General features: G+C 45.0%; 1 protein-coding gene and 2 non-coding genes across 3 annotated transcripts in view; all 3 read right to left on the reverse strand.

Moving 5' to 3' along the window:
- Positions 1–1262: 1262 nt before the first annotated feature.
- Positions 1263–14916, reverse strand: part of EIF4A3 (eukaryotic translation initiation factor 4A3) — a 32067-nt gene continuing 18413 nt past the window's right edge. Inside the window, exons 7-12 of the mRNA XM_063918110.1 lie at positions 11521–11662; positions 11231–11369; positions 10123–10238; positions 9328–9435; positions 9117–9244; positions 1263–1458 (exon numbers count right to left, since the gene is read on the reverse strand). Coding sequence (XP_063774180.1) covers positions 1442–1458; positions 9117–9244; positions 9328–9435; positions 10123–10238; positions 11231–11369; positions 11521–11662 — 650 coding nt within the window. The 3' untranslated portion in view covers positions 1263–1441. The remainder of the gene's footprint in view (positions 1459–9116; positions 9245–9327; positions 9436–10122; positions 10239–11230; positions 11370–11520; positions 11663–14916) is intronic.
- Positions 3769–3875, reverse strand: LOC134913588 (U6 spliceosomal RNA). Its single transcript, XR_010177300.1, has one exon. It is a non-coding gene; the product is annotated as a U6 spliceosomal RNA (small nuclear RNA).
- LOC134913500 (U5 spliceosomal RNA) lies at positions 4467–4581 on the reverse strand. The gene has a single exon (XR_010177253.1). It is a non-coding gene; the product is annotated as a U5 spliceosomal RNA (small nuclear RNA).

Raw genomic sequence — 14916 nt, forward strand, 5'->3', positions numbered from 1 at the left:
TCTGAGACCTGGCAGGGGTTAAATACATCCATATAGCCCCCAGGGGCTATATGTGATGTATTTTTAGCCAGAATAAGGTACTATCATTGCTGCCCAGGGCGCCCCCCCCAGCGCCCTGCACCCTCAGTGACCGCTGCTATTAAGTGTGCTGACAACAATGGCGCACAGCTGCAGTGCTGTGCGCTACCTTATGAAGACTGAAAAGTCTTCTGCCGCCGGTTTCTGGACCTCTTCACTTTTCGGCATCTGCAAGGGGGTCGGCGGCGCGGCTCCGGGACGAACCCCAGGGTGAGACCTGTGTTCCGACTCCCTCTGGAGCTAATGGTGTCCAGTAGCCTACGAAGCCAATCCATCCTGCACGCAGGTGAGTTCACTTCTCTCCCCTAAGTCCCTCGATGCAGTGAGCCTGTTGCCAGCAGGACTCACTGAAAATAAAAAACCTAACAAAACTTTTACTCTAAGCAGCTCTTTAGGAGAGCCACCTAGATTGCACCCTTCTCGGCCGGGCACAAAAATCTAACTGAGGCTTGGAGGAGGGTCATAGGGGGAGGAGCCAGTGCACACCACCTGATCCTAAAGCTTTTACTTTTGTGCCCTGTCTCCTGCGGAGCCGCTATTCCCCATGGTCCTGACGGAGTCCCCAGCATCCACTAGGACGTCAGAGAAAATAACCATGCACCAATAGAATACTACAAATGTGGGTAAAAGCATGCAGACGTGACATTTTGGTAGACTCGCACCTAGAGCGAGTTGTAATGCTGTCCGAGTTAGCCGGAGATGTGGGTTACCAGCCGATCTCTGACTTTTTCAAAATTATGTGTCCGAGTTCGACTAGCAACCCGCACCTCCAGCCAACTCGGATGGCATTACATCCCGCCTCTAACTGGATATGCCCCTGTTTGTTTGATTAATTAGCACGCGTTTAATGCTTTCTTTGTGGCCCTCCCTACTGTATTATTGGTCTACATCCCAGTGCTAGGGCAGCCACGGAGCACTAAAGGAGAAAACCACAAATTGTATAGTGTTTTTTTTTTTTTTTTTTTTATGAGAAACCAATTACCAATATTCATGTTTCAAACCCTCTCAATGCTTATATTAGTTTCTAATTACCAGTCTTTCATGAAACCTTGTGGATACTTACACCATTTTTTACAATATATTTCAGGATGAAGTCAGGCCTATAAACTGCAGGCTGTTATTATGGGGTTTTTTTTTTTTCCCATCTAGCTGCTCAGTGTAAACACAATACTGATCCAAAATAATGGGTTTGTCATTTTTTTATTGAAAATTCAGCAAATGTAGTATTTACAGTGGTGTACAACAGCTTGCCCCATGTACGAAGGAAAAGATAATAGTAAAACTTGCTTAGCAAATGAAAACAGACTCCATAAAACAATGGTTGATTGCTCCATACGGTCCCTCTATACATAACATCCACTCTTCAAATCAAATCTGCAACTATAAAAGAAAAAATGTATAATTAATGAACATGTGAAAGTACATTTTATTTCACTAATAAAGAACAACTGAAAAAGGGGAGGAGTGTAGAATACTACAGATAATGTACAACAATGTGAGGATCACTAAGCATATTGAAAACAAGGGCTCTATGTAGAGAGAGTCAACTGTTAATGAACGAACATTTTAGGATGGTAATAAAAACCTTGGGTTGCCTTTATCTTTAACTAGTATAGCTAAAGAGACCTTGTAGGGACGCGTTTCTCAGGAGTTTGTGACCAAAACAGCTGAACTTGCTATTTCTTAAGTGACTGTGTCTAAGAGGATAGTATAGGCATGGGCAGAAATGCAGACACTAGGGGCGTAATTCAATTCTTTTTCCACCCGCAGCCACTAGATGGCACCCAAACAGAGCTACTGAATTGTACCTCCGTTCGGACACAAATGGCTGCTGGATTCTGCATTTCAATGCACAAAACTTGACCCGTCTACCACCCAAACGAAACTGTTTGCACTTTAGGTTTAGTTGGTTTACTCTGCTAAACCCAACCTCCATGGACACGATAGCCATGACTCCTGTGCCCTCTAGTGGACGACGAAGGAAAGATCAAATACTCCTGTTACTTGAGACAGGAGATCGGGCGCAATGTAACAAACTGAATTCTGCCCTAGGATTGAAGAGTCTGTGCTACTATTTGAAGTGCAAAATAGGTGGGCATCTGTAGACAAACTCATAGAAAATAGGATTTTGGTACTTACCAGGTAAATCCTTTTCTTTGAATCCATAGGGGGCACTGGAGTACTCTTGGGATATGGACGGGCGTAGCCGAACAAAGGCACTGAATATTCAAATTTAGGACTCTCCCCCCCCTCCATATCCCCAAGTACCTCAGTGTACTTTGCCAGTGTTTTTTACTGAGCGAACAGGATATAGAGAGGTTGACAATGGAGAATCCCTATAACATAACGGACAACCACAAAGTTGATCCGTAACCTTATTGTCAACTAAACAGTTGACACCTTAACCGATAGAACCTTATAATTTGAGCCAATCGGTGAAAATGTGTTACCATAAGCTCCTTTGAGCTTAATACCCCCCAAGTAAAATTTGTTCACTAAGCTCCCTTGAGCTTAAAACAACCCAGGTAAAACTGCTCTGGGTGGGCGTCCAGTGCCCCCTATGGATTCAAAGAAAAGGATTTACCTGGTAAGTACCAAAATCCTATTTTCTTTATCATCCACTAGGGGTCACTGGAGTACTCTTGGGACGTACCAAAGCTTCCCTCGTGGGCGGGAGAGCTGTTTGATACTTGTAACAGTAGGCAGCCAAAGCTAAATGCTGATGGCGCCACCATTTATAACGTATAAACGTGCACAAACGTGGTGCACTGAAGGCTATGTAGCCGCGTCGTAGACGCTCCACGACCCGTTGGGTCTGACATTCCCACAGAACCTGTGGGATGAACTATTACTGACGTAGGCGATTGTAACTTAGCCTTAAAGTAAGTCTGACTTGTAGTCATTATTATCCAACTGGATAATGTCTGCTGAGAAACTGGCTAACCCCAGTTTGCAGTATCATATAGAACAAACAACATATTCATATCACGTACTGTAGACGTTTGGTACATATATAAACGCGTAATGCGTGTACCACATTCCGAATTCTAGAATGTGCTGTCCCCACAGGAACCACTATTGGTATATTGATGTGAAGAATACGAAAGCGGATTTCGTCCGAAGATCTGCTTTGTCATGAGAAACTCAAATACGGTGGCTTGGAATACAAGGCACCCAAATATGAAAACAAAACCCTTGCCGAAGCCAAGGCTAGAAGCCAAGGCTAGAAGAAAAATGTTTTCCAAAGTGAGAAACTTAATTCTCATTTGTTGTAAAGGTTCAAAAAATATGAAACTTAATTTCCCTTTGTTGAAAGGGTTCCAAAATATGAAAACTGTAATAAATCTGATCCCAACCTCAAATCGCCTGGCGTTGTAGGTGGGATAAATAGAGTCTGAACTTTGGTGACACCTTGTAGAAAGATATTTACAGACGCAAATAGAGGCAAACGTCTTTGAAAATACGTTTACCACACAGATACCTGCACTGTTAGTGCAGATGAACGCAGTTTTCCATCCCATCCCGTTTAACAGAATACGGGTACTTGAAGTATGATGTTGGAAACTTCCGAGGTTTACAACCTATGTAAGCACACGAAATTTTTTAATAATGAGCTGCCTTAAGCGGCTTACTATTTCGTTACATGGTTGGTATAACCGATACTGTAATGCTCTATTTTTTTAAGAGGGCGGTCTTATGGAACGCTTCACGAATTTGCGTGTCATCCTTGCGCAGGGGCCATGCTAATCTTCTCTGTATCGTTCCAATTTTAGTATATGTGCTGCCGAAGCGAGCACTGAACCCTCATCCCGTCAACTGCAGCTGCGGTACATAGATAATAGGTACATAGGTAACTATGGGTAAAAGAACGTTCCCTGATGTAACAGGTTGGACGTATTATGAGCGGGCCAAGATCGTGTGCAAGTATTCCTTGAAAATTCGAGAAGCAAACTTCTCCGAAACCCATGAGATACCACCAGTATGACTGTGACGAACTGTCTTCTGATCCGTTTTGGCAACGAAGAGAGAAGCGGAAAATGGTGGAGCCAGATACACGATGCTGAATGACCCCATGAATGTGATGTACACATACTGAGCTTTTGTAATTGTGGCGAGATGCCATCATGTATACTTGAGGGTAACCCCCTTCTGTGGACTCACATATGAAACACCTCTGGATTTAATGTCCAGTTTTCAAGATCCAAACCCTGACGGGTGAGATCGTATGTCTAACAGATGTCCACTCACGGATTGATCTCGACATTTTCACATAATGGCGTTCTGAGCCATTGAAGATTTGAGTTACCTGCCGCATTGCCATGCGGCTTCTTGGTTCTCACTGGTTGTTGAGTATGCAACTGCCGTTGCTTTGTTTGACTGCTTAAGGGCAGCGTGAGCCAGGCATGAAAAACAAAATTACATGAAACTCACGGTTGTTCCTCTCCACAGAAATCTTTAGTAAAAAGCGAAAGATTTATTCGTTCTGAAGAGAAACCAGAGTCTATCCCTGGTCAGACTGAAAGCGAATCCTTTATTGCATTGTAAAATGCACAGAGTTCTAGGACATGTATCGACAGCCATCTGTCGTGTTTTAGAACCTTTGCGCTGATTGTAACTACAAATCCTGACTCTCTGCGACTGTCGTCCAGAGTATATGCACCCTTGTCCCTCTGTGGGAAACGCGAGTGAAGGGTGGGGACCTAAATTGAAAACACATCTTTATTCTTAATAGGTGAATACACCAATGTACCGCTAGTGTGCGTGTTTTGCACTAATTACTAGATGTACCTTCTTGCTGGTGTAGTAGGTAAAAGTCTTTGATTTACCGTATTTGTAATCTTACCTAGGAATTGACATCGTTTAGACAGAATTAGATGCGATTGTTTTCGAACTTGATCTGCTATCGCAGTATACCTTAATAGCGCAAGTTAGAGGAACTTTGTTAATACATAGTTCGTATGTGAGATGAGCTATCATCCCATCATCACATTGGTAAATATCGGAAGCGATAAGCAACGGTCGACATGAAGATCAAATGCAATTATGCAATTTTGTGGCTCCAATAAGCAAATACTAACTGCAGAAAATCCATTTTCTAACTGTAGTAAATGACTTGCTTATTGATATAGCAACGGAGCTGTTTGGTTTTGCCCAAACAGAGGGGAATAAGTAACTTGGCGTACTATTGCCTGGTTTATAAGCCAGCAAAGAGTAAATGATCACCTGCCAAACCCTTCGACAGAAGCAGTTTTGTACTTTAAGCTGTAAATAGCTGAGACATATATGAGTTGAAGTCATGAAACCTCTCAAATGTAACATGTAAAGACACGCTTCCACAATTGTAAAAGAGGTCATCAAACCACTGGTTTGCTGACTGTAACGTCCTGTCGTTACAAGGCGTGACTAAAAACACCGTGACAAGTATACTGTATGCGCTAATGGCTGAATATCATCAAGGGATAAAATGCCGTTACAAGCATATCAAATTTAGGAGCAAACAAGCTCTGGCCTTGTCGCGTTTACTAGCGACAATGAAAATAACCGGCGTTAGCAGAAGCTTTACAGATATACTCTGCAGCTTCTTTTAACAGTGATCGGCATGGTTTCATACATAGCTTCTAGTGACCCAAATGTATCCTGGGTTTTTATAATGTTTGACAGAAACGCATCTACCAATGGCGGATCGCATTCTTTTGGAAACGATTATGTATGATTGTCCAAAACCCCGCACTATCTGAGTGCTGGAGTAATGTACCGTTCTTACTCGTAGTTATTGGTGTGAGATTTGACCTATAATCGTGCATTAAATTATAAGACCAGTGAAATAAACCCTCTGGTACCCAAAGGGAAATTGGCCCTTTGGAAAAAAAAAAACTGTCTTTTGTTAGAGCTGGCGGAGTAACTCCGAGACTCCGATTACCGCTCTTTTAATTTGAATTGCCACTGTAATATTTTTAAAAGTATTTTTAGTCTGCACTAGAGCCTTATTCGCTATGTAGACAGACAACATAATTGGCAACAGACAGACACTTGCCCGATTATATGGCACATATATATATATATATATATATATATATATATATATATATATATGTTATTGCTGAACAGCATATTTATATGAAACTCATGGTTGTTTCTCTGTACGGAAATCTTTAGGAAACTAAAGTGTTCTTTATGTGAAAAGCAGTTCACATGGGCATATGAAACCCGAACCAAATTCCTATTAACACCCCTGCGCCTTCTGGTGGCTTAAAGATGTAGGGCAGGAATGTTCTAGAATTATCCTGAACAAAAAATTCCCACTAACACCCCTGCGCCTCCTTGTGGAGCAGAGGTGTATGGCCGGAATGTATAACTGGAAAAACAGCAATGATTGAAATGGCCGTCATGCCATGCTTTTACAGAAAATCACAGTACAGTTACCTGCTGCAGTTTTAATATAGGCTTAATAGCCTATTATACAGATTATACAGTGATAATACAGGTGTATGTAAAATACATGCATTTAGTTAGCCTCTATTAATATGAACACTGCCTGCAGTGTTATTATCTTGCAGTCTTAACAGAAAAGAACAGAAAACATGATTAAACCTGCAATAGGCTATGCCCCTGATAGGCCATTGCTAGGCCAAGCCTCATATATATATTATATATATAAAATGTACTTAACCATATAATCACAGTTGATACTGATATTATACACAGTTGTGCTAGCAAACAGCTTCATTATATATTATATATATAAAATTTACTTAACCATATAATCACAGTTGATACTGATATTATACACAGTTGTGCTAGCAAACAGCTTCATTATATATTATATATATAAAATTTACTTATTATATATATAAATTGTGCTGAAACATATAATTTCCTGATTATTATAGCCCATGACTTTAAAATTGCTGCACTGCTTGTGATAGTTTGAGCAGCCTATCTTTAACCCATGCAGCCTTCTGCTGCTGCTATGGGCATTACTCCCCCTCCCCCCCCCCTGCCTCCCCATGTTACCTTACGGGGATCGGGTGCAGGGAAAGGAGGAAAGCGCTGTATATAGCGCCGGGGAGCCGTCAGGAAGAGCGGGCGGCGGCGGCGCCTTCCTACAGCCGTACACAGTCTCCCTGTGTCCGGCCTCAGCGGCGTGCGGTGACTGGAAGAGCGGCCGGCGTCCGTGAGTGACGTGTGGCCGCTCGTTAGCACACGGGTAATCTCGGCGGCGCCTGTGCCGGGGCATCAGCGTAGTGAGAGCGGCCGGCGTCTGAGTGACGTGCGGCCGCTCTGCGCATCGTTCAGGAAGACCTTCAGCGGCGTGTTCAGCGGCTATAACACACACACAGCAGGGCGGCAGCGTGAGCTGACCGCCCTGACACTCATACCTTGTGCCGCCTTTCTAGGCTGTTTCTTCCAGCTCTTTGTCTCATCCTGGCTGTGACGGAGCTTCTTTCTGTAAGCTCCGTTCAGTTTGCAGGAGACAGTGGCTGCCTGTGGCTGTGAGGGTGCTCTTTGTGAGGACCGACACGCCATGCGCTTGCTTATAGCGCCTGTGGCTGTGAGGGTGCTCTTTGTGAGGACCGACACGCCATCCGCTGCCTTGCAGCGGCACCATCCCGGACCCATGTTTTTCCATAAACTGGGACGGGAAGTGTAAAAATTAAAAATAAAAATCTTCTGAAATGTGGCCTTGCCACAAGCCGATGTTCATCTGTGAGCACCGAAAAAACACTGGCAAAGTACACTGAGGTACTTGGGGATATGGAGGGGGGGGGAAGAGTCCTAAATTTGAATATTCAGTGCCTTTGTTCGGCTACGCCCGTCCATATCCCAAGAGTACTCCAGTGACCCCTAGTGGATGATAAAGAAAAATTCAAACTGCAGCGCATGCAAAGGAAGATATAAGTAAGATTGCACAACATGCATGTTTGAGTTCAGTGGTATAAACAGCACAGTGAAAGAAGGCGGTAAGAGATTAATAATTCTCCAACCATGTCCTCAACAAGCGGACGAGCTGTAAAGCCATGAGCACATATTTCCAAGAGCAGTAAGTCCTGGTAGTACCATAGTTTTGCGTAACAATAACATGCAGGGTGGATAAGAGCTCAGATGGGCTCGGGGGGAGACTTAAGCCAACAGCCACCACCCCCGAAAAAATAAAATGGGGCAGCTCCAGCTACTATCCCATGCAGAGCTCTGGTGCCCTCTGCCACACCTTTAGGTTTGTTCCTTGGGGCCCCTGCCCATTCAACCATTCTGACGGGTTCTGGACAAGTCCGCCCACGTCTCTCTGCACCTTCCTGCCCCCCCTCCCCCCCAGTCCTGATGCATGCTGGCAACTTAGGTTATCCGGCTAGCTTGGAAACAGTGCACCTCACCCTCATCTTCTGCACCTGTCTGCTGTAAATAGAGACTTTCAGTAGCTGACTGTGGCTCCTCCAACCGGCCCGGCCCCCCTTGGATCACTTACTATTTGGAGTGTTACAGCTAATTTAGCTTGATGTTGGTGCAGTTTGTAGAGGCTGACTTTGGCGGCAAAAGTGATGATCAGTCACGGTGGAAACTAGATGCAATGTTTTTTCCAGGAAACTTTGCCAGGTGGGGGCAACACAATACTTTGAAGTAATTAAAAATGTTGATATTATACTGATTTGAACTCAAAATTAACTATTTTATATAAAAATTGCTTTTAAAAGACTTGCAAATATTGTCCACTAGATGACTGGACACAGTGCACATCTGCACTTTCCGTCATGTTCCTGCCATCCAAGTCACGCCCTGCCTCTTAATGATTAGGGAGGGTGGGATCTCTGATGGGAGGGATCTTGGTGCTTGTGCGTATCACAGTAACATAAGGGCAGCGTGACTTCTGACCATCAGACCCCTGGAGCAGGATAGGGCCAGGCAGTTCATTAAAAAAGGCAGGAGGTGTGCCAACAAAACTGATCCTAGGGAGAACACTGGTTGTAAGTGATGTCAAAATATGGTTTTAGTGAAGGGGAAAAAAATATTGCATATTGTCAATTTACACAGATCACACTTACCATTCATTGGCATTTCATCAATCTGAGTAGAGTAGTACTGCTCAATATCTCGCAAGATACGAATATCATCATTTTTTACAAAGTTAATTGCCACACCTTTTCTTCCATAGCGCCCTGAGCGGCCAATTCTATGGATAGAGAAAAACACATGCTCGTCATATACATTCAGTTACACTAGTTTCCGTGTTGATTATATAGGCGATCAACATACCTGTGGATGTACAATTCTCTGTTGTTGGGAAGGTCATAGTTAATAATTAGGGAAACCTGTGGAACATCCAAACCTCTGGCCCACACATCAGTTGAGATAAGTACTCGGCTGTAGAGAGAAAAAAGGTCAGTCCTTTGTGACTGGACGGTGGGAACCACTGACTGCTTTTGATACTCTGAAATACAAGATGGCTGCCAATAAACATTCTAATACCACAGCCAATACTGGGCAACTGTCCAAAAACAGTAAAGAAAAAAAATAATCCCAGATAACTGTCCTTTAAAAATTGAGATTATTATGCATTGCAGAAAAACCATTCGGGAAACAACCGCAGACAGCGCCTTCAAACTACAAAAAATGGCTATAATGGAGTTCAAAAATATCCAACATCTTGGCCTTGGGGATTGAACCTCATCCGATCTCAAAAACCACTTATAGCCAAACAGAACAACAATCCTGACACATAATCCTCTGAGTACTAGTAGTAGACAGGTTGTTGCCAGCTACCCTGTCTGAAAATAATAAAGTTTAAAATAATATGAAGAAAAACTCTGGAGCCCTCCGGAGATGTGACCAGCTCTGAGGGCACATTTTCTAAACTGAGCTGTGGGAGGGGGCATAGAGGGGAGGGGACAGCACACAGTCAGTTGAAGACCCCCATTGTAATAAGCATTCCCCAGTATCCCCTATGGATGCAAGAGAAACTATATTTAAACCACGTTTGAACAAACTTATTCATAGTCCTCACAAAAGAGCACAAACAATGAAGATGACTGTGTGCATAAAAATGCATACCTAGCTCCTGATCTGAATTCTTTCATAATGGACTCTCTCTCTTTCTGCGGCATGTCACCATGCATTGAAGATACCGTGAAGTTGGCTTCCCTCATTTTCTCTGTCAGCCAGTCCACCTAGGTAAAAATACATAAGGGAGGGGGATCAACTCAATGATACACTATAGTACTTTCCAACTCAGCACTTAAGATTCAAATCTTATATTTTTGGAGCCAGTAGGAATTTCTTGTGAAGAGCATTACAGTACAATTGCTTACATATATACTTAATATTAAAAAGTTACTTATAGCTGATTGTAAGAGACAATACTACAGGAAGCACTTTCCTCAGTCACAAAACCCCATTAAACATTTATTTTATTATTTATTAACAGTTTCTTATATAGCGCAGCATATTCCGTTGCGCTTTACAATTATTATTATTTATTACCAGTTATTTATATAGTGCACACATGTTCCGCAGCGCTTTACAGAGAATACAGTCCCTGCCCCAGTGGAGCTTACAATCTATATTCCCTACCACATATACACACAGACACATTCACACTAGGGTTACTTTTTGTTGGAAGCCAATTAACCTACCAGTATATTTTTGGATTGTGGGAGGAAACCGGAGTACCCGGGGGAAACCCACGCAAGTACGGGGAGAATACACAAACTCTGCACAGTTAGGCCCAAGGTGGGAATTGAACCCATGACCTCAGTGCTGTGAGGCAGTAATGCTAACCCATTACACCATCCGTACTGCCCAAATTAGAACAGTAATAGAACAAAACTGGGTAAAAGCAGACAGACAAAGGTAGGAAGGCCCTGCTCGCAAGCTTACAATCTATAGGGAAATAGGCATTGATACCAGTAAACTTAAAATTACTGAAGTAAAACTTATCTTTTGATACTATTGACAGGATGAAAAACAATGTAATTTGCAGAAACATCCCAGCTAATGACCGCTTGATAAATGAGATTTAAATTACAGTTGGATTACATAAACTGTTGATACCCAGTCATACCCTGTGTGATGGTTATTCTACAACAATGCAAGATGACATTAATAGCAATGTACAAAACTGAAGTAACCACATATTTTGACAATATAAAATGTGGTATACCTTTCTTTTGGTGTTGCAGAAGATCACAGCCTGTGTAATGGTGAGGGTATCATACAAATCACATAATGTGTCAAACTTCCATTCTTCTCGCTCAACTGCCACGAAAAACTGCTTAATGCCTTCTAACGTCAGCTCATCACTGGAAGGAAATAAAGGACATTAATAGCTGCATAATAAGCAGTACCATATTATAGGCTGTATAGAATATAATGCTGCTTAAAATCTTCAGGCTCCCAATTACAATCAATCGGGAACAAGTACAGATGACTGTAGCAAATTGAAGCAATTACCGTTTCACCAGGATACGGATGGGATCAGTCATAAACTTGTTGGTCATTTCCAGGATCTCATGTGGCAGTGTGGCACTGATCAGGCAAACCTGGGTTGCGGGAGGCAGATATCTGTACACATCATAAATCTGTTCCTTGAAACCTAGAATTGTGAATACTCAGAGGTAGATATTTAAAAACACCAACACAATCATTAGCACGTATTAAGTACTTGTCAGGTCGCAGACTACATTTTGATTCCATTAAAATTGATTTACATGTGGGGCGTAGCCTGACTGAAGTGGCAGCTGGATGCAGGGAACTTGAGCTCCTGCTCCCACACACTAAAATAGTGCCTATCACTAGGAATATCGCCACCCCAGTGCCCAATTAATACCCCCGACGACCTTGGGTACCTGTGCACCTATCCGCGGAGCCGGGGGACCGCTTCCTCGGTCCCTGCAGGTTGCGGCCTGTGCCAGAGGACGAAGCCGCAGACTTGATTTTGACTTCCGGTCCGCCGAGAAGCTCCGTGGGACCTGCTGTGTTGGGCGTCGCCTGCAACGAACGGAGCTCCCCCTTCCCCCCCTCGTCCGCCTTCTTCACTGTGGAGCCTGCGGTTTGACCTCCGGGACTCCTTTGCAGCGCCGCTGGTGGCCTGCAGTGCGGAGCTCGGATCCCGGCGGCTGAGGACGGACGCGCACTTCCGGTGCTGCACCAGCGCGTCTCCTGCTCCACTGACGGCGGCCATCTTGTGGTTGGCGCCGCCGAGCACACCGGAGCTACGGCGGCCGCCTGAACGCTCCCTTGAGGTCCCCCAAGCCTAACACCATACCCCCAGTGCCCCCCTTGCGCTGACCCCATACACCAACGGCCGCGAAGGAGTCCCGCGGGACGGGACACTGCCGGCGGCCATCTTGGGATTGGCGCCACATCAAAACCTAGCCACCAGATTATACCTCCCTGGACGGAGAGACCGCGGAGCCAAGATAATAATTAGGCCCCTCTGTGGGCTGCAGCCTACCTCCCCTATACAACCCAGATACCAGACCTCAAGGCAACCAGCAGGGGGCACCACGGAGGCCCGTTGACCCACCTAGACCCACCGGTGACCTGGAGGCCCCAGGACTAACCCTCTCCCGCGCTCACCGCCGGTGAAGCCGAGCGCCGCCCGCGGCCACCACGAGGCTCCTCGTCTCACAGCCAGCGCAGGGGCCCCTAACAAGACCAACGGTGACACGCTGACTCCTGTTCACGACACCGCACACTTTCAACGACCGGCATACTCCTGCACCTGATCCTCCCCGGGGTGACTCCTGGACAAAAGCACACCACTCTTTCAGTCCGAGTTCCCCCACACGAAAGGTACCGCCACACTCTCTAGCACCATACCTACCCCCCTCATTGTCGTACCTACTCATCTACAATACGCGCCTGCACAACACGACAGAGGATCGCTATATCTGATCTACCAAAGACCACCCATCGCTGTGAGTGTGACGTACAAGTGCCACACGAAAGATACTACTCCACTCCAAATACGTGGTGACTGACACACCCACAAACGGCACCGTTCAGGTATCCCTCAACTCTCTAAGACGCCCATCAACCCTCATGTTCCATTGATTACATCATAACTCAACCCTCCAGTGGTTCCCTCCCTGGTAACCAGAAAGTCTCATCCTACCCCATATATCTCAACTCACTGTGTGGTCCCTTATACCCCAAACCCACCTATCAAGGTGCAAACATGTCCAAACCTAACCCGAACACAAGAAGACGTGCAGGTACAGACATCTTTCAACACTTCACCAAAACCGACAAGGGCGACAAATCCTCCCTACCCTCTGGCCCTTCTTCTCCCAGCCTATCTTTCCCAGGTGGCGACGACCCGCTACCTTCACCCGCCCCATCGACCAAGGAAGATATCATGGCTCTGAAGTCGCTCATACCGGACTTCAAGGAATCACTAGAAACCAAACTCGACAGAGCAGTTACTTCTATTAGGTCAGATATCTCATCCTTATCCTCCAGAACCTCCAAACTAGAAGCCAGACAAGACGTTCTACAGAAAGATCATATAGAAACGGTCAGAGATATAGACCATCTCATCCAAGATATAACGGAGCTCCGATCCAAGAACGAGGATTTGGAAAATCGCGAGAGGAGAAATAATCTCAGAATCCGCAACATCCCAGAGTCCATTATCCCGGCAGCCCTCGAAACATACCTCCAAAGGCTGTTCTCCGCCCTTCTACCAAACGCAGCTTCTCGGGAGATACCTTTAGAAAGAGCTCACAGAGCCCTCCGACCTAGGCCCCGCGATGGCGAGCCCCCGAGAGACGTCATCATGCGCTTCCTCAACTTCAAAGATAAACAGATGTTCCTTTTCCCGACCCGGGGTAAACCACACATACTGTTCGAGGACGTCAAATTACAATTCTTTCAGGACCTAGCCCCCTCCACCATACTTAAAAGGAGGGAACTCAGAGATCTAACATCAGCTCTCCGCACACGAGGTATCCGTTACCGCTGGGGATTCCCCTTCAAGCTCCTGATCGAATATAACGGAAAAACAATCGTCATCAAAGACCCGAGAGAAGGAAATGATTTCCTATCCCACCTGGAGGACTCTGACCCACTCGCTGACCAAAGTTCTAACCTTCACCCACCCTGATCGCCTCAGTACCTATTACTACATGGACACTCCATTCAATATACTGTTATAATACTCCTGTTGACTATTTTACCTGTTTTAGTTTTACATCTTGATAGTTCCATATACCTATTGAACATTGTCTGCTCATACTTATCCCCAGCCCACCTCACTAGCCCCGCTACCCAAAGACCAGCGGTTAAGGCTACCCCCTTGGGCCCACCCACATATATGCTTCACGCAGCATACTGATGACTTACACGTACCATATATTCTCATATAGGAACCAAGATGCTCAGTTCGAAGATTTAACTACTTTTTAGTTTCGTTGTCACTAATGTTGCAGTGCGATCACCGCACTTATTGTTTGACCTTACACAACACCCTTTAACCACATATCATCCACATAAAGACTTATTCACCTCTAAGCTACTAATACCTCTTCCACACAGACCACCACTGGAGGGACGTGTTCCTTCAACCCCCCTACTTACAACACAAACCCGCACTGTTGTTTTCAAACTTCTAGGCCCGCCCCCCTACCGCTTCCCCTCCGTGGAGGGAGTACGTTCGTTACCCGACGCTCCTCCACTTTGGATCCTTTGATCCTACTCTCTGTGCCCGTTCCTTCTCGCTGGTCGTAAGGAACTTCTACACAGGCTCGCCCTAACTCTCCCCCTCCCCCCCTTTTTTTTTTTTCTTCTTCTTTTCTCTCTCTCTTCTCACTTTTGTTTTACTTCCTCTTCCTCCCCGCCTTCTAC

This window comes from Pseudophryne corroboree, chromosome 4, assembly GCF_028390025.1.
Source record: "Pseudophryne corroboree isolate aPseCor3 chromosome 4, aPseCor3.hap2, whole genome shotgun sequence".
Taxonomy (NCBI): Eukaryota; Metazoa; Chordata; class Amphibia; order Anura; family Myobatrachidae; genus Pseudophryne; species Pseudophryne corroboree.